The 20,113-nt window shown below is 41.6% G+C and overlaps 1 protein-coding gene across 2 annotated transcripts; it reads left to right on the top strand.

Annotated features, from left to right (window-relative positions):
• Positions 1–938: 938 nt before the first annotated feature.
• Positions 939–17,365, top strand: LOC137544417 (endothelin-2-like). Of its 2 annotated transcripts, XM_068265487.1 has the most exons (5): positions 939–1,003; positions 6,192–6,333; positions 7,143–7,262; positions 11,734–11,835; positions 14,996–17,365. In XM_068265487.1, exons 1-5 carry the CDS (start codon positions 961–963, stop codon positions 15,099–15,101), a joined length of 513 nt encoding a protein of 170 aa, XP_068121588.1. In that variant the 5' UTR covers positions 939–960; the 3' UTR covers positions 15,102–17,365. The 2 variants fall into 2 exon arrangements, with proteins under 2 accessions (XP_068121588.1, XP_068121589.1); XM_068265488.1 differs by lacking the exon at positions 939–1,003 and having other exon boundaries at positions 6,217–6,333; positions 7,147–7,262.
• The last annotated feature ends 2,748 nt before the right edge of the window (positions 17,366–20,113 follow it).

Genomic DNA, 20,113 nt, shown 5'->3' with positions numbered 1-20,113 from the left:
CGGCCCTGATTACAGAGACAGTGCAGCTAGAAAAGGCTGCAGTAATCCAGACCACATTAGAAAATGTATAGGAACTTATAGAATAGAAGAAATAAGGCTGAACATTTTGTTACAGAGTCCCTTTAATTTGTAATCGTATCAACCACAATGTCCAACAATGTAGTCCAGCATCTAATTTTCAAAAAGTATCATCCGTAATCATTTCCTACACTTGACAGACCTATGAGTGGGGGTGTGACTTAAATAGAGCAGGATGTGATGGTGAAGGGAAATGCTATCCTGCCACTAGAACTTACTCATATTTTACATTTGAGAAGCAATATGGTCTGAGGAAGGGGTAGGCATCCAGAAACTGGAAGATAGATTGATGTGAAGAGAAGCAGAGTGGTCCTCCAGTGTGGTGGGTTTACATGTCCTCTGAATTGAGGTCAATTAACATGTGTGATGGCAGTTGTGTGCACAGGCTCATATCTCATTTTATTTTTTATAAATTCAGGTTGTCTTCGATATAAAAAAGTAAGCAAAACTGTTGTGCGTGCTGCATGCAACCATACTACATCACATACCTCACATCACATAACTCCGTAATCCTGACTATTACATGAAATGATCCCACCTCCAGACTTTGGTTAATGCTTGCTGAAACATTTATGATGTCCCCATATGACAGGTTTCCTTTAAAGGTAATGGCCTTCAGGCTAACATTGTTGCTAATGTATTCAGTTACAAAGGATTAAGCATTTCTTTTTTATCGTTGATGTCTTCCTCTGTCCAGGGAATAATCTGAGATGTGATAAGATTTATTTCAGCAGAAATGGCCAGGAGGTGGGAGGGAGTGAGCTCAGCAGCTGCCTGTCTGCTCACCTGCGCTACAATAGGAGGCGTGGAAGTACCTGAGAGTATTTATAGGCTGGGAGAACAGCAGAGAGAGCAGGCTGTGCACTGATCACCTCGTGCAGAATGCTGGGAGCTGGATTACTACCACTGATGCTGGCTGCAGCAGGTGAGTCACACTGTCCAGTACTCCTCATCTCTCGCCCACTGAATGACTTGCCAGAATCTTCAAACTTAGTTTTACTCTTAACACAGTGCAGACTGATCACTGTCTTTCCTAAGGTGGGAAAGTAGTAGGGCAGTGTTTCTCAATGTTGTTATTACTGGCTACAGCATGTACCGCTCAATGCAGCATGGCGATTTCCCAGTAGCCCCATTTGTGGATAATATTATGTCAGGTACTACTTGCCATGGCACATATATATTTGGTAGGATTCCTCAATATCTGTGTATAAATGCTTTTTAAAGTTTCCTTTACAATTTAATTACAGTAGCTAAAAATACTTATTTGGGTTTATTTCCTCATAGACTATGACCAGATACTAACTAGTATTAGACTGACTATGACAAGTTTAAGTACATGTTAAGAAACTAGGGACTAGAGAGCAGCTCTGCATTACATAACGTTGTGTGACCTGAGAGATATTGCGTAGTAAATTACTTTTTGTTAGCTAAATGTATAGCTGGGGGCCTGGGTAATATGTGGGCACTAGAGATGGCCCGAACCTCCGATTTTAGGTTCGCGAACTTGCAAACTTTTGCGAACTGCAATAAACTTCAATGGGGAGGCGAACTTTGAAAACTAGAAACATTTATGATGCCCAGAAAAGTGATGGAAAAGATGTTTCAAGGGGTCTAACACCAGGAGGGGGGCATGGCGGAGTGGGATACATGCCAAAGTCCGGGGGGAAAATCAGGATTTGACGCACAGCAGCGTTTTAAGGGCAGAAATCACATTGCATGCTAAATTGGAGGCCTAAAGTGCTTTAAAACATCTTGCATGTGTATACATCAATCAGGGAGTGTAATTAGTGTACTGCTTCACACTGACAGACTAAACTCCCTGTGTAACGCACCGCAAACAGCTGTTTGCTTAGTGACGGTCATGCTGGACTGGTGCGCACTATGGCGAGAGTGCAGGCCGTGGCGGTTTTCAAGCCTATATGGTCGCCGGGCTGTGGTTGCCAAATGACAGAACAGTACAGTGAAGTACAGTGACTGTTGGTATTAAATATCACACTGCGTGCGCTCACGTAGGTAAGTGGGTGCACTGAACAACAGGTAGGTATATGCAGTGCAGCTGGGTATTACAAATGTGCACCTGTCACACACACACACGTACCGATAACAGGTGCAATGACTGGTGGTATTAACAATGTTGGCGCTCACGTAAGTAGGTAGGTGCACTGAACAGTGAACAAGTGCAGTGATTGGGATTACAAATGTACAGCTACCTGTCACACACAGGTAGTCACTCACTGAATGTGCTGGACCTGGCAGTGGCACAGTAGAATTACCACCAAGGGGCCAGAGGCCAGCTGCTACTGACTGACAGGGCTGTATATGCAAGTGGGCCACACACAAAAAAAAATAGATCACAAGAACAAGATTAGGTCTCAAAAGAGCTGTTGTGGGGTGCTTTTTAGCAATAAGAATCAGCAAGGAGCAAACTAAGAAGCCTACAAGAGCCTAACTAAGCTTTCCCTATGAGAGTCTGACTGCAGCAGCACCTGTCCCTTCACTAATTACTGCAGGCACACGAGTGAGTGAAAAGCCGGACTCTGCCTGCCTTTTATAAGGGGGGGGGGGGCTCCAGGAGGGAGTGTAGCCTGATTGGCTACAATGTGCCTGCTGACTGTGATGTAGAGGGTCAAAGTTGACCCTAATGATGCACTACGGGGGTGAATCGAACTTCTGGAAAAGTTTGCTGTTCGCCTCGATCACGAACCACCGAACCGTTCGGGCCATCTCTAGTGGGCACAGCAAAATGTTTGGTATATTTGGGAGATCGTCTGCTCAGAAGTGTGCGTGTTCTTTTTGCATTTTTTTTTTTGCATTCTTTTTGCATTTACAGGTAAAAGGTACTTCATCACTAAATGTCCTCTGGGTTTCCTCCGGGGGGCCCTGGTTTCCTCCCATTTCCTAAAAATACATTGGTAAGGTAATAGGCTCCTCCCAGAATTGGCCTTCAACTGTGCTATGCACTTTATATTGTAAGCCCCACTGGGAGACACTGAGCGATGTGAATCCCTGCAGAAAACGTCACCACTATCAATGTGTAATAAAGATAAAATCATAACTCATTAAAGTACCACTGCACAGTATTTTGTTCAGAGCAATTCTGTAACATTGTTTTATAATGTTGCCCCTGCAATCATATAGCCTATAGTCCTGTGGCTGCAGTGAGAGGATGACCTGATCTCTTGCAAATGAAGGAGATATATATATCATGTTATAAGAGTGCAGATAAGATAAGGCTGCATGTTAGAAGGACACGGCTTCCCATGCTGTGGGGCAAACCAGTACATCTTCCGTGTTGTGTAACCGTGATGCAGAGAGCCACAGTATGAGTACACAATTCTCACATTGCAAACAAATCAGTCAGCATATTTGAAATGTTTCATGACTGTCTCATTGGCTGCATTAAATGTAAATGTGTCTGGGCTGAAATAGATTATGCTCAGGAATGTGTTTATCTAAAATGTGCCATAAAAGAATTAGTCAACGTTTCTTAAGACCTGTACCCACCTGGAGATGGAGCGGAAATGCCCTGCGACGCAACCCGATGAACAAGCGTTCATCCCGCGGAGACATGCAACATGCATGAATTAGAGTTCAAACAATCTCGGCACTCTGCGTGGGAGTCATCTGGGATCTTAATGATCCAATCCGCTATGATGGTCATAATCGCCGTATGTCGCAAAACATCATTCATGTAATCACGCACACGTACCCACATCATGAGATTGTGGAAACGCTCACTCGTTGCAGAAAAAAATCATTTGAAAAATCACAATGTGGGTAGGTCAGAAACGTTCTTGATGTAAGGTCCTATTCTGTATTGATGAGGTTTCCTTTATAATGTAAACACTATCAGGTTTATTGAAGTTTACCTTTGCCAGGTCTATCTGTGCCTGACTGGAAATGAATGAGGCAAGGTGTAGAGCCAGAATCTGGACACGGTACTAGTAGTAATGCTGCTTATTTATCAACACGGGCAAAGAAAGCTGGGGCAAAAGAGGACCTGCTGCTGCCACCTAACCTAACGGACTTTGCTGAAACATGATCTCATAGCAGTTGCACCAGTTTTCTTTGTCCCTTCTTGATAAATTAGCCACATACAGCCGTATGCTATCTATGAATGAATGTGTAATTCATATTCCTTACATAAGCAGGCACATCATACAAGGAGGGGATAATTGAGGCAGGCATTAAGTGGAAGGGGCTGAACACAGTCCAGAGATCGTTTTCTTTAATATCAGTGAATTACATGAAGTTGCAGATACGAGTGTTTAGGTCAAAAGGGCAGTTAAGTGAGTAATGGATAGCAATACAAAGATGGAAAAGAATTTGAGAAGGCCAATAAGAAGCCAGTCGTTTGGCTTTGGTGCACATTTAATGTTAATTTTTTGCAGGTTGAAACTGGACAAACCAATATCATCAGCTACTTCATTTAATTGGTCCAAATCCAAACTGCATAAATGTGCCTAAAATTAACATCCAATTTGCATCAACCCACAGTTGAAAGCAACATATTGAACATCTCCAGAGAGAATGAAAAAAGATAGAACAGGTAATAATCTGGACTTAGGAAAGAAAGCATCAGTTCAGTTAAACGCTACAAATTTGAACTGGTTTGGAGCGGTTTGGAAAGTTAGACTGAATTGTTGAGTGAAAGTGTTTATGATAGTATTGAGTTATCGTGTAACTTAAGCTAGTTAGAAAGGGAGGCCGGGGATGGAGTAGAGTTAAAAGTGCTGACAGTCAATATTACTCAGACTGTGGGACTGTGAGTTAAGAGAGAGACTCAGGGGGGTAATAGAAAGAAAGGGTCAGAAATAGGTGAGAGAGATGGTAGAGAACGAGAGCAAAGGTCAAGAGAGAAATATAAAGAGAGAGAGACGTGAATAGAAAAAGAGAGGAGTGATAAAAAGTAAAGAAGAGAGAAAGAGTGAGAGAGAGGGTATGTAGAGAAAGCGTAAAAAAAAGTGGGGAGGTAGAGAGAGAGAGAGACAGGAGGGTAGAGATAGAGAATGTAGAGAGAGAGGGGGATACAGAGAAAGGGGCAAAAAAGAGAGAAGGTAGAAAAGGCGAGAAGGGTAAGCGAGGGATAGAGAAAGAGAGAGAGAAGGGGGGGGGGGGGGGGGGGGGGGAGGGTGTTTAAAAAAGGAAAAAAAAAGAGCTGGGGTAGAGGAAGAGATGGGAGATAGAGAAACAGAGAGAGAAGAGGAGGAGGAGGGCAGAGAGAGGAAGAGGAAGAAAGTGATTGGTTACATAAATAATCATTTATAAGCTCCTGGATTGGTTCTTTACTGCTGTGTTTTTTTGTTATTATTTTATTTTATTACAATGCCGTTCTGCGACCCTTCTTGAACACTTTATCATGTTAGGTGTGCCAATACTGCCATTTAGCATGACAGGTGTAAATATTGTGAAAAGCAATAACTGAGTCCAGAGTTTAGATCATTTTGATTAGCAATGGGCACCTGCTGACCTATATCAGTGAAGGAGGACATCACATTGTAGAATGTTTTGGTAAGGGCAGGGAGGTGCATACTGCAGGGATTTATAAATGAAATAGAGGATACAAGTTAGGAAATTGTGATCATAAACTGGGAAACATGGATACAAGACATAGGCATGTGATGTGGGCAAGTGAGTGGAAGCAGCGGGCAGAGATAGTTTAACATGTAATGGGGCCCTAAGCTATTTAGTATATTTGGGGCCCGCTTGTGGTCCTGATAAGCTGGAGAGAAGTCAAAGAAGGTGGCAGGTGAGCCCCTTGACATCCATGAAGCCCCAAGCACCTGCCTGGGTTGCCTGGTGGATGATCCTGCTCAGGCAGCAGGCAACCATTGTGTGAGTCCAAGAAGTTAACTACAAGCAGCTCCCATTACATTGGGAATGTTGTAGGGATAACAGTAGGAGGAAATAAGACTGCAGATAAAATAGCCAAACTTGGGTAACCGTACATAAACGCTGGGAGGTAGCAGCAATGTGTTACTATTCTTGGATACTTTTGTATAGCTATAGGTATATCTATAGGTGCAGTGACTCTCCTATTAGGTACAAAAGAAGATAAATATAACTTTTTTTGTTTCTTTTTTTATTCCTCCCTCCCCCCCCCCCCTTCATAGGTGCTCTTTCTTTGCCAGATTCCACCTCTACTGTACATTCAAGCAGCCACACACGGATCAAGAGATGCTCTTGCAACAACTGGATGGATAAGGAGTGTATTTATTTCTGCCACTTGGATATTATATGGGTGAATACAGGAGGGTGAGTACAGACAGTCCTGCCCTTATATAGCACACACTAGGTAGGTGAGCAGAGCCCTTTGCAAGCATTATTATTCCATTGTGTTTCCATAAAGGGGAGACACACTTAGAAAACTTAGCAGTGACATGCTTCTAAGGGGAAATAATAGTGGTCAATGTGTTCTGGGCTTGCCTGAAAGATGCCATCCCAATGCCACGTGTGTGTATGTAAGCATGGCATTTTGTCTGTCCTTTAATGTTTGTGTATGACCGTTGTGTGAGCTGAGGGCAGATATTGGAGAAATTGGCAAGACAAAGCAATGTATGCAGCAACGTGTGTGGCAGCTCAGCTGGAAGACGTGCTGTACTATAATAGGAAGAGAGAGGGCAAGGGAACTGCAACCAACCAACCAACCAACCAACCCCCCCCCCCCCCCCCCCCCAAAAAAAACGTCCGAATTCAGCTGATTGATTATTTCCACAGCTCTATTGGTTACAGAGGATAGGAGACACACATCACACTGTCTTCCAGGATCATCCACTGGGCAACCTGGGGCCTAATGGGTGCCAGGCTGCCCAACTACCACTTTTAATGACCCCTCTCATGTCTCAAATTACCAAAAGGACCATAAGGGGAGACAAAAGGTTCTACTGTACCTAGGGCCCTATCTTATCTTAAATTATTTCTGCTGTCACCTAATCCAATCATACTTGATTTGGGTGACAAAGATCAATTTGAAATACGACAAAAGCTAAAAATGCAATAATTTGTGTAGTGGTCTTTCACATATATAATAATATGTAATAATGTCTATCTTTCTTCACATAAAGACAGACCATTCCTTATGGACTAGGAAGCCCAAGAAGGCGTAGGAGGAGGACATCAGCACGTTGCCTGTGTGATGATGTGAAGGACAAGACCTGCACCAGCTTCTGCTATAAGGAGCCATGGTGAGTGATTACATACTACATGCAACACACTGTGTTTTCCATGCTTCTGTCAAGTGTACAGATCACATGCCATTGGTTGAAATGGACTACAGTATAGCTTGAGGGGCTGTGCAGTCGTACATCTGTAGGCGTATTACTTATTGCTTGCCTGTGGAGGGAAAATGATAATGCAAATGATAATGCAGGCAGTATCTCTTTAACAGTCTGTTAATGTTAAATGGAATAGATGCTCTAATTATGCCATAAATCTTTTCTACTTGTGTTACTGTGTCACAGCACAGTTATGAAATAGGACACTTAACTCTTGTCTGCCTCTGATAAAGTTCATACATTGCAACTTCCAGAATGGTTTCTAGAAACTTAAGTGAATCTAGCCCTTTCCAGTAGTCAGTTAAAGGGAACCCGAGGTGAGAGTGATATGGAAGCTGTCATATTTATTTCGTTGTTGCCTGGCAGCCCTGTTGATCTTCTGGCATATGTAGTGTCTAAATCAACCCAGTAAAACCTGAGTCAGTTGTGTCAGAGTACCTGATTTGCATATGCTTGTTCAGGGTCTATGATTAAAAATATTAGAGACACAGGATCAGGAGAGCTGCCATTAAAAGCAAATAAATATGGCAGCCTCCATTTCACTCTCACCTCAGGTTCCCTTTAATCTGGCCATACATTATACTTTTTTTGCCCAATTGGACATTCAATTAGAAGAAAACATCAGATTTGGCAAAAATTGTGTTTTCCATCAGCCGTGATGATATTGATATTACAATCACTATAACAATCAAAATACTGAACTGCAATGTTGGTTCTAGGCGATGTTGATCATGGTGCCAATCGAAAGCACAGTTATATAGTCTATGACCAGCTTTAAAATCATTGCACTAATCGTGTCTGATAAATACAAATCAAGCTTGTTCATATTTTTCTGTGTTCATGCCATTAATGCTAAATTCTATTCATAATTATGTGACTGGTTTACATATATGCACATTTAAAATGCATGTGTACTTACTCTTACTTCACCGATACTACACAGCTTGTGTGGGTCTTGGCCTCACAAACTTGGCATATCCACTCCATGCTGTTAAAGTAAAACAGTGATGAGAGTGATATGGAGATTGCCATATTTATTTCCTTTTAAACAACACCAGTTGCCTGGCAGCCCTGCTGATCTATTTGGTTGCAGTAGTGTCTGAATTACACCAGAAACAAGTATGCAGATAATCTTGGCAGTTCTGACAGTAATGTCAAAAACACCTGAACTGCTGCATACTTGTTCAGAGTCTATGGCTAAAAGTATTAGCAGGACAGCCAGGCAACTGTTATTGTTTAAAAGGAAATAAATATGGCAGCCTCCATATCGCTCTTACCTCAGGTTCACTTTAAGAATCTATCTCTTTCCAACTCCCGTTTTTTATATATTTTTTTCCATTCTTGTTTACATATGCAGTATTCACATGGTGAACTGAGTAGCCTTTCATATGGGCATATACAAGCACACCAATATCTAAAGATGCTTAATCACATTTGAGTCTATAGTTTGTTTTACAAAGCAACACTCACATTGGACCACTTTCAATATAGTTAAAAAGTACCTTGAAAACGTAATGCTGCTTTCTAGACTGAAAGTTCCAAAGTGTGTACCAAAGGTCAGCACATTTCCAGGTACATTTTTGCAATGGGTGTATCCAATAGTCCACTTCGAAACTGGCATCATTTGAAAATAGGTATAACACTGTGACATAGTCATGGACCTTGATGGTGCTTATTTTGGACAAAAAAGTGTCCTGCATGAAAAAAAAAAAGAGATTGTGAACTTCCCCTTCATGGTAGCAAAATATGCTATGAAAACCTCGAGCAGCTACCTAAAGCAACCAATCAGAACCCATAATTTCCATACGGCATCTGAATCCTTGTTGGTTGGTCTGGTCAGTGCGTCTTATTTTAATAAATTTGTCCCAGTGTGGAAGGTAACAGCTGCATAGATGATGAAGGTCAAAAACGTTTCAATTTCTCCTTTTTAGAGTATAAATGGGTTATAAACTGTCGGGCTTGGATTGCTGTTTGTGTAACTTATAGGGACAGTCCCTCTCTGAGTCCACAGTGTCTAGGAAATGAAGGATAATGCAGGCAGTAGCGCGGAAACTGATTATTTTTTTTGTTCTTAGTCATGCCTGCTATAATACATTGAAGGGCATAGGTGGCGTCAATGGAAAGTGACCAAATTGCCCATCATCTTGTATTGCTCTTATAAAATGTGTAATCAAGTAATAAAAAAATCCATGTTGTTACCCGGTCACTGTTGTATAGACCATTGTGCGGTATTGCCGCCAGCTTTATCTTGTGGCACTGTGACAGAGAGAGGGTGTAACTAGGTTACTTGGCCCGGTCTCACATAGGAAAGTTGTTCAGTTATAAGCAGAATAGCTGAACATTTCAGGCTCATCTGATGCACTTAATGAATTTCCTTCCTGCTATCCTGAGAAGTGCTCACAAAGGAAATGCTAAACTCTGTAGAAGCACCCCAGTGCTAGTATTTTACCAAAGGCCCTTTTAAGCCTAGTGTGTACTTTCAATTATGGCTGGCCAATCACTGACCAATTTTACTACCTCCATGTAGTATGAGGGTTAAATACACCATTTGCTCATAGTATTCAATATCTGTTGACCCTCATACTACATGGAGATGGTAGAATTGGTCAGTGATTGTCCAATCATTATTGAAAGTGTGTACTAGGCTTCAAAAAGACACTGTAACATCAAAAAGTTCCCCTGGGGGGGTACTCGCCTCGGGAGGGGGAAGTCCCAGGGTCCCAATGAGGCTTCCCACGCCATCCTCTGTCCCACGGGGATCTCGCTGCAGCCCTCCGAACAGCGGCCCGACAGATCTGACAGCTTGTTCAATATTTACCTTTCCAAGCTCCAGCGGCGGCGCTGTTGCGGCTTTCGGCTCCGAAATAGGTGGAAATACCCGATCTCAGTCGGGTCCGCTCTACTGCGCAGGCGCCGGAGACTTGCGCCTGCGCAGTAGAGCAAACCCGACGGCGATCGGGTATTTCCACCTATTTCGGAGCCGAGAGCCGCCACAGCACCGGGAAGGCTTCAGCGAGACCCCCGTAGGACGGAGGACGACATGGGAAGCCTCATTGGGACCCTGAGGCTTCCCCCACCCGAGGTGAGTACCCCCCAGGGGAATTTTTTGATGTTACAGGTTTTCTTTAAGTTCCAGATCTACCTTGCCTTAAGCCTGGTATGCACATCCAAATTAGACTGGCTAATGAGTGGCCAATTTTACCAATTCCATGCAGTATAACAGCTTACCTACACAATCTGTTCATAGTATTCAACATCTAATACTACCTGGAGGTGGCCCTTATACTACATGGTGGTGGTAAAATTGGTCAGTGATTAGCCAATCAAAATTGGAATATGTGTATGCATCTTAAAGCCTGGTATGTGCTTTCCATTATGATTGGCCCATCATTGTCCAATTTTACCACATAGTATGATGGTTTACCTACACAATCTGCTCATAGTATTCAAAATTTGTTGACCTTCATACTACGTGCGCGTGGTACGATGAGCAGATTGTGTAGGTAAACTGGGTTCATACTAAAGAGGGAGGGGACATTTAAATGTTGAGGAATTGTTTTGTAGGGGGGAAGACCAGGGTTGAAATCCGTTGTTGTGTTTAGTTGTTCCTTTTACAACTGTGGGTCACACTGGTAATTTATTCTTTGTACTACTGTACTAAATGTTATAACACCTTTGTATTTTCACTTATCAATAAGTAAGAGTATACCAATGTACAGTATATCGATATTTTGTAAAAGATAATGCTATGTATGGTAATTACTAACCTACTGTTGTTTGTTAATTTTGAAATTCTTTAATAAAAGTGTTTTTTAAAAAAACTGGGTTCATACTACATGGTAAAATTGGTCAGTAATTGTCCAATCATAATTGAAAGTGTGTACCAGTACCAGGCGTAATAGTGACTACTAGTGAGATCTATGAGTTAAGCCTGGTACACACTTTCAACTGTGAGTAGACAATCAGAGACCAATGTTACCACAACCTAGTAATCATAACTGAAAGCGTGTACCAGGCTTAACTCATGTGTCCCTGGTAGTCACTATTAAGCCTGGTACAAACTTCCAATTATGATTGGACAATCACTGACCAATGTTACCACATCCATGTAGTATAAGAGTCAACAGATATTGAATATTATGAAGCAGATTGTGTAGCTAATCCCTCGTACTACATAGAGATGGTAAAATTGGCCAGTGATTGGCCAATCATAAGTGTGTACCAGGCTTTAGTTTGTGAAGGCTATGGTTATAAAGAGAGGTTCACTTTGAACTGCTCATTGCAGGTTATGCTATCGCCAATACATATGTTGGTTTGTTCTTAAACTTCTACCCTAGAAACAGAACAGACACACTCATTGTTTTATTCTTTATTGTTTTAGGAATATAACCGCAAGCAATCAAAGAGCAAATGAGGAAATGCGTGCAATAAATACCTTACCAAACATGAAGAAGTCTCAAGCCCACCTTCTGCGAATATTAAGGTAAGATCTGGACAAGTATTGAACATTTGTCTTGATCATCTCTCATTCCCCCTTCTCCCGTCTCGCATATGTTTTGGTGTGTAGGAATTGGCTAGACACTGAGAAGGTGGGTTTCTTCATGGAAGAAAATTAGAGTTAAGGTGGCCACATACCATGCAGTTTTTTTATATTGCTTTTCAATTTGAGAATTACAATTCTTTTCTCTGATTGTAGCATTTGAAAAGCCTGACCAATGAATCACAAACATGTTCACTTATCTGTATCTTGATCACTAAGCCTGTGAAAAAAAACCTAATCCTCCCTCCTCCCCTCTGCCTCTGAAATCAATGGCTAGTAACACCTCCTCCTCCTCCTGCCCAGACTGAGCTCCCATGAGCCCTTGCTACTGCCAAGGCTCTCTGAAAACCTGTGGGCGTGGTTTATTTAGTTTATAGGGAATTAGAGTATTAAAACAAAGTATTTGGCTTGAGGAATGCCCTATAAACAATAGTAAAGGAACACAATTATGCAATGAGTAAAAGTTCACCTCGGATCCACTTTAAGGCTATGGTACTGATCATAATATCACTACACTATTTGCATACCATGCTGCTACTCCCTCCAGGCACTAGATGACACCATTTCATTGCAGAGGGCGTTTAGCGTCTGTGTCAATAGCAAGTATGGCATGGACGAAGCAGTGGCTTGATACATAAATACATTTCATATCAACCAGTACAAGCCCAAGGCTCTTACCACCGGTGGATGTCGCTAATCAGTGGAAGCATGTACTAAGTGCCTTTTGATATTGGAGGTGGATGATAATAGGGTGAAGGGGCTGATGGGATAAGTGTAATTTATAAATACTTATCCCTTGACCATCCATAGGCCATTTAGGAAAGATAGAATTCATGGAGAGCTTGCGTTTCACACATGTAATGCAACCTAGATGAAAATATGACTTCTTGCAAGAAAGAAGATTTGTTTACCATTTAGAAGGGCAGTGTAAGTACTGCAGTAATCTTGGTATTGCTTTGGTTCTCATGCCTTTCTCAGACTTTAGTGACAGTTATAGTAACAGCTCTGTAACGGGTTAAGGTACAATTGTGTGAAATTTTTCTCACTAAAAAGATCAGTCTTTGCACAATGCCTCTCAGGCAAGTTACATAACAAGCCATCAGCGTTTGTTTACTCTTGCTGCCTCACCTAAAACTTAACTTTTACCTTCTGTACCTTCCCAGTTTACAGGCAGTGGTAGGGCAGAACGCCACAAATTGGCTCTATAAAAATTGCAGAGATAAGAGGCATAAACACATATGAAATTGAATTCCTCTGGAGAGACTTTCAAGGACTTTATTTCTGCTGAAATGCTTTATTATGACTATGCCAATGCTACATAGCCATTGCGGGATATACAGAGCCGCCCCCACTATCTCTTATCAGCTTATCAAAAGGACTATAAAACAGAATCGGATTATTGCCGCTGTAAGTAATTCCGAGGGTTGATTTACAAGAGTAGTGCATCTTATCCTCAGACAGAAGGGGTGATGGAGTAACATGTAGTGTTGTGAGCCTTTGTTTACTCCTAGCATTCATTCATGCAGAGGAAACAGATAAAGGATGTTCTCAACCTAAATGGCTGTTTATGGGAAACGCAGGTTTATTGTACTTCACCTCATCTTTAGGGAATCAGCCCAGTGAGGCAAGATGCAGAGAACACTAATGCTGGCCATACATGGTTAGATGTAACCTAGAAGGAAGCAATTTATACAATAAAATGTTCTAATGTAAATGAAATGAAACATTCTAGATAAGAACGATCAATTCTTTTTGACCATTTTTTGCAGAAAAATCAGTTTAATAATTGAACAGGAAAGACTGAAGTTTCTTATAGTTTTGAATTAGATCTGAAGGATTTTTAAGAATATATGTATATTTTCTAAGTATTGCACTCTATTGGGCAGAACTCACCCCATAAACCCACCATTTTATTCACATGAGCAGCCAAATCTTTATAAATTAGGTTATTCAGTGCCAGGGCCGGGCCAAGGCATAGGCTAGAGAGGCTCCAGCCTCAGGGCACAGTGTAGGAGGGGGCGCAGAATTCATTCAGCTGTCATTCCTAATTGTGTTTGAAGCAGAAAGAAATAAGAAAAGGGGATACATGGCAGTGACTGCAAGCCAGATAACTAGATATTAAGGTGTTGGGGAGGTTGTGGGCCCTGTGGTGCCTCTTAGTCTAATAGCAGTCAGTATGTGATGGCTGGGGTGGGAGGGATGGAGGGGCGCACTTTGGTGTCTCAGCCTTGGGTGCTGGAGGACCTTGTCCCGGCTCTATTCAGTGGCTTCCGGGAAGGCGTCCCTTATCTTTTTAGAGGTAGACTAGTTATCTCATCGGCCCATCTGTTTTTAGCTTTGAGCAGTGTGGTGGGCGGTTGGATAATTATGTAAAATATTGCAGCAAATGGTCTTTAAATGGACCCTAAAGCAAGGCCTCCATATTTATTTCCTTTTAAGCAATACCAGGTGCCTGGCTATCCTGCTGATCTCTTTCGATGCAATAGTGTCTGAATCACATGCCTGAAACAATCATGCAACTAATCCAGTCAGACTTCAGTAAGAGCTCCTGATCTGCATGCTTGTTTCAGGTCTACGGCTAAAAGTATTAAAGGCAGAGGATCAGCAGGACACCCAGGCAATATGCATTGTATAAAAGGAAATAAATATGGCATCCTCTATACCCCTCTCGCTTTAGGTTCCCTTTAAGTAGTGAAGATGCATTCAGGTGGTTAATTTGGATTAATTGGAAATGTGATTACATGGAAGGATCATTTTAATCATGTTTCACTATAGGAAATAATTAGTTCTCTTTGGAGAATTCCTCTTGCAAAGAGAATTCATGGAGAGCCAATGGTCCATTTATCAGATGATTTTTACTCCTCTGATTGGTTGATCACAATTAGCCTACATAGTAAGCAAACATGAGACATGATCATATAATTTGGACTAGCAAAGGAGAGGAGTATAAATTGGTCAACTGATAAATCATTCATGTGCTTTTCCAGGAATTCTCTGGAGTTTTCATCTCTTTTGGCCACGTAAACAAAAGAAAAGAAAGCAAAAAAAAAAAAAGACGCATGTATCCATGCTACATATTTTAATATGTTTTTTATTTCTACAGAGATGTTGCATCATACAGGAAGTCTATTCTGTATTACCGCCAGGGATTAGCCTCCTCTGCTTCTAAGCTTCCTTCAACATCTGTATTTTGGAAAAAGAAGAGATAAGAGGTTGTAAAAAGCGAAGAGAAGAAGAGGAAGAAGAGAAGGTGGAGGATGCCAGAGGTGTCTTTTAAAGCTGTACATGCTTTTATGATATCTGCTAAAACCTCAGAGCGCTTAGGGTGTCTTCACATAGAAGGTCAACTAAGGCTGTTCAGCCAGCTATGAAGAATAAAGGAACTTTATTCCTCTGATGTAGGAGAAATGTGAAATCTTCTTCTGTGATGGACTTTCCTAAGAACCCTGCCTTACTTGAAGGAGAATCCAGTCAGAGAGATTCAAAAGAGAACTGAGTTTCTGATGAATCTGAATACGTTCTAATTCTAAGATGAGCACAAGAAGTGAAACAAGCTACAGTCACTGTGTGCATTAGGTGGAGATTTTGCCATGGCCATTGGTCAAGTGGCAACTAACTGGATAGGAGCACAAGCCTTGTGTGCATGAGTCTGCCATGGAGGACACACAAGCAGTCATTGCTATAAGGAAAAAAGAAACCCGCTCTATTATATAAACTGGACTTCAGCACTACCATATTGAGATTGAATTGTTTCATAGCCTACCCTATTATATTGGTGCTTGCTATTTTCAGTTCAGCAAACAGGCATCTGTACATTTGTGAGAGTCACAAAATAAGGAATTCTGGTGTAAACCAAGATAATTATCATGTTATTATCAGGAGACTAGACCACCAAATGTGGTATCTGAGGATTTTAATTGATCCTACTCTGTGCTGCATAAATGCATCAGCTCAAAATAGCATCTCATTGACCATCTTTAGATGTGAGAGACATATAAAGAGCAACCTGAAAATGATCACCTTTAGTTTTTTGGTAAATTGTATTTTTTAACTGCTTTATCAATGGAGAGCCCACCCTACATCTACTTTCTCCTCCTGCCCAAGTTTAGCAAATCAGGTGTAGTTCTACAGATTTGCCAAAATGATCTGTCCTCATTTGTAATTGTTTTTACAAAAGAATAGCAAGAAACCAGTAAATGGTGTATAGTATTGTAGCACTAGAATAGAATACTATTACTTCCTGCAAAACGCTTCCTCTGTCCCTAGTGATGTTTGCTGAAATGGAGACACATGAATCATCTGAGAAAAAGGTGCATATTGCGAGCAGGGAATCCATCTTTGCCCGTTATATACCCTGTGCTAAATGTAGCAAATGTACAATACAGGTGAAACTTGAAAAATTAGAATATCGCGCAAAAGTCCATTTATTTTAGTAATTCAACTTAAGAGGTAAAACTAATATATGAAATAGACTCATTACATGCAAAGCAAGATCTTTCAAGCCTTTATGTGTTATAATTTTGATGATTATGGCTTACAGCTTATGAGAACCCCAAAATCAACTTCTCAGAAAGTTAGAATATTGGGGAAAAGTTCCATATTTTAGGCTCAAAGTGTCAGACTCTAATCAGCTTATTAATCCAAAACTCCTGCAAAGGATTCCTGATCCTTTAAATGTTCTCTGTCTGGTTCAGAATTACTGAAATAAATGGACTTCTGGACAATATTCTACTTTTTCGAGTCTCACCTGGACTTCTTAATCCAGCTTGTCCCTGTGATGAAAGCAATGGATAAAAAGATACCAATGTGCCCAAGTCGCAGTAATGTCTCCATTATTTAAGAGATCCAAAGATGTCACACTTGAAGTAAATGTTAGCATTAAGAATAACTTGCGTAACTCCAGCTATAAGCTGTAGGGTCAGAGGGCGCTCTGTCAGTGCGCTGTCTCTGGCAAGTCATACTAGGGGCATCACCTGATGAACTACGGGAATACTGATAACATATCTACAGTAAGGTTAATGAAGCGACATCTCCATTTGTTCCTAATAATAAAAATAATTGATGTAATAGCAGTTATCAGCAGGGAAGGTTATATGATTTTTGTTGTATTTATTAACAGATTAGCTCTGATGCATGAACATTTTCACTAGTTTCCATTTCCTATCAATTTCTCACTTTGTTTTATTGTAAACCTTTACAATCCAGCAAGCAAGAATGTACTAAAATATGGAAGAAAATATAAAAAATGTAATTACATTTTAATTTAAATTTTAAAAAGTTGAATCCATAAACGTATTTTTGCACATTTTTGATTGAAACTCATTGAAAATGTATTGTCCAGAGGCAATGGGAAAATATAGGAATACATGTGAAAACATTTAGTGGACTGTTGTGTTTCTGAAGCTATATAATGTAATTGTGAAGAATATGCGTATATTTATTTGAAATGATAGATTGTCACTTTCATGTTACTCTGATGCTATTTACTTCAATAAATACTTACATTAGTTAATTGTGTGTAATTGCTATTCACTGATGGAAAAATCTATCAATCATCCCGCCCATATGAGGAACGTATAAAGGTGATGTCAGTGTCAAGCACATGATTTTGCATTGTTTCTGGAAAAGCAAGAATGATTAGAGCCAAATCAATCCACTGAAATAAATCACATCTCAACTCAGATTATTGGTTATCATTGTAATTAAAGTGGAACTCCATGGGGAATGGGAACAAAAAGACCTGTTCCTTTTATATACTGTACATACTGTATGTGTAGAGTGAAATGACAAAAGTGTATTTCTACTAGTCTCTTATTTTACCATTATCTTATCTTATCCATGTAGTATAATAGCAATAGATTCACTGTGACTTGGATATATTTTTCAGTTAGCCTCTTATACTACATGAAAGTGGTAAAATTGGTGATTGATTGTACAGTCAGATTGCATAGTATGTGGCAACCTTTAGGCTTTGATCAGCAGAGCTGTAAACTGACATCGGCCATCATGGCTCAACATTTTCAGCTGAGCCCTGATGGCCGAGCATTCATCACCACTGGGGAAAGTGGGCGCTGTAAGGCCTCTTGCACACTACATGCGATTCCGATTTGCAATTTTGACCCAATTTTACATGCAATTCTGATTTGTGATTTTTAATCTGTACTGCATGCTGCATTTTTCTTTTCGTTTTGATAGCATACAGGGAAAATTGGAATCGCAAATCAGATTTGGAGTGTGCAGGAGGCCTAACCTTGTGTCCAGCAGGTATGTGATGCAGGAGGCTCCTGAGGGTGGGGGCTGAGCAATCTCTGGCTATGTGCACTAGTGGGGGCACTCTTTGGCTACCTATAAAAGAGGGAGCACTCTCTTCCTACCTATATTTGTGGACCTCTCTGGCTATCTATACTTGGGGAGGGGGGGTGTGATGGACATTACGGAAAGTCGTGTGCGTAATCGCCTACGATTTTCGTATGGTCCCGCACAAATACTATCAGTCCTGTGTAGAATAGAACAAATACCTTTCCTTTTGCTCGTCTCACTGAAAGCAAAAATCCCCTCACCCACATCCTGTGTCAGGTCAGCAAAGAGTTTCATGCCTGGCTGACCCCCTGCCGAGGGCCATTTCCTGATTCAGCCTTCCCCCAAAAGAAAACCAGCTCGAACCAGTAAGATAAGAAGATACCCGCCAAACTCATAAGCTTCAAACAAAGAGAACTCTAATTTATTAATAATTCAAAATAGGTTTGGCACAGCAAGACAAAAAACACATTTCCTGATACCTAGAAATCCGTTCTATCATTCACATGAATTGCAATTTCCTAGCTATCAGGAATCAGTAGAGAAACCACTGTATCCGGCCTGCGTAAAGCGAATGCGATAGACTAGGCGTGTATAGCCTCATTTAATACAGGGTCGCAGGCCGCTTATGAATATAGCCTCGGATTTGCGATGCGCCAATCTGGGGCGGAGTTACACAGATTATTAATTATTGGTACATTTTCTGCTCTGAGTCTGTGGGCGGCAACCTGCTGATTAGGAGGTAACCCCGCCTGAAACACACCTACTTTCCAGGTAGTGACAGCCCAAAACTCAGGTCAGTCAAAAGTGGTTGCGAGGGACCCCTCCCTCAGTTCTCCAAATTCCATCGACTAGGAACGTCCATGCAGGCGCTTAAAGAGACTCTGAAGCGAGAATAAATCTCGCTTCAGAGCTCATAGTTAGCAGGGGCACGTGTGCCCCTGCTAAACCGCCGCAATAGCGACGCTAAACGGGGGTCCCTTGACCCCCAAACCCCCCACTGCGACACTTGTTCGCAGACTTGGTCGCTCCTGGAGGCAGGGCTAACGGCTGCAGCCCTGCCTCCAGTCGCGTCTGTCAGTGGTGCATCGCCGCTTCTCCCCCGCCCCTCTCAGTGAAGGAAGACTGAGAGGGGCGGGGGAGAGGCGGAGATACGTGCTGACAGACGCGCGTGGGGCAGGGCTGTGGCGGTTAGCCCTGCCCCAACCAGGAAGCGCTCCCCCGCATTACGGAGGGGATTTGGGGGATCAGGGACCCCCGTTAAGCCGCGGTATAGCGGCGGTTTAGCAGGGGCACACATGCCCCTGCTAACTCTGAGGTCTGAAGCGAGATTTATTCTCGCTTCAGACTCTCTTTAAGGAGAGCCAGCGCCTGCAGTGTTCAAAGACTCTTAACCTGAATGCCTACTTTTAAACTGGACTCTTTTCCTTCATTCTTCAAATGGACTGCTCAGCATAACTAAGTAAGAATTTTCTGATTTTATTCCTTTTTATTTTTAAGCTCTGTGTGTATATATTAATTTGTGTATATAACTGTATGTAATGCATTTTTGTTATTAAACGTTTTAAAAATAGTTTAGCGGTTATGACCTGTTGCTGAACATACACAATCATACCTATTCCACGGAAATCGCTACCCTGTGTTTAATAGAAGTATACCTTTATAACCCGTATGCGAGAACCCGGCCCAGATATAACGATCTGACCCAGGTTCCTGCATACTGCTAGGGGTTAATAGAGCATTCTCCAAGTCCTAGTATAATTACAGTAGCGGGCTGTGTAACTCGCTTGGTGGCAGATCTTTGAATTGTATGTGTGAGGTGAATCCGTTGGCATCCGAACGCTCCTTTCGCGAGTCAGTTCATCAAATTGCAAACGCGGGTTACCCTTCGTGATGAACAAATGACCGTGTGAGAGGATTTCTG

The sequence above is a fragment of the Hyperolius riggenbachi genome, chromosome 2, assembly GCF_040937935.1.
Source record: "Hyperolius riggenbachi isolate aHypRig1 chromosome 2, aHypRig1.pri, whole genome shotgun sequence".
Classification (NCBI taxonomy): domain Eukaryota; kingdom Metazoa; phylum Chordata; class Amphibia; order Anura; family Hyperoliidae; genus Hyperolius; species Hyperolius riggenbachi.
This window is presented reverse-complemented; position numbering and strand designations above follow the sequence as displayed.

Bases quoted from the DNA above. Each gene is read 5' to 3' on its own strand.
- LOC137544417 (XM_068265487.1), top strand. From the start codon at position 961: ATGCTGGGAGCTGGATTACTACCACTGATGCTGGCTGCAGCAG. The intron at 6,334-7,142 runs GTGAGTACAGAC...CTTCACATAAAG, and splicing joins ATATGGGTGAATACAGGAGG to ACAGACCATTCCTTATGGAC. The intron at 7,263-11,733 runs GTGAGTGATTAC...TTATTGTTTTAG, and splicing joins TTCTGCTATAAGGAGCCATG to GAATATAACCGCAAGCAATC.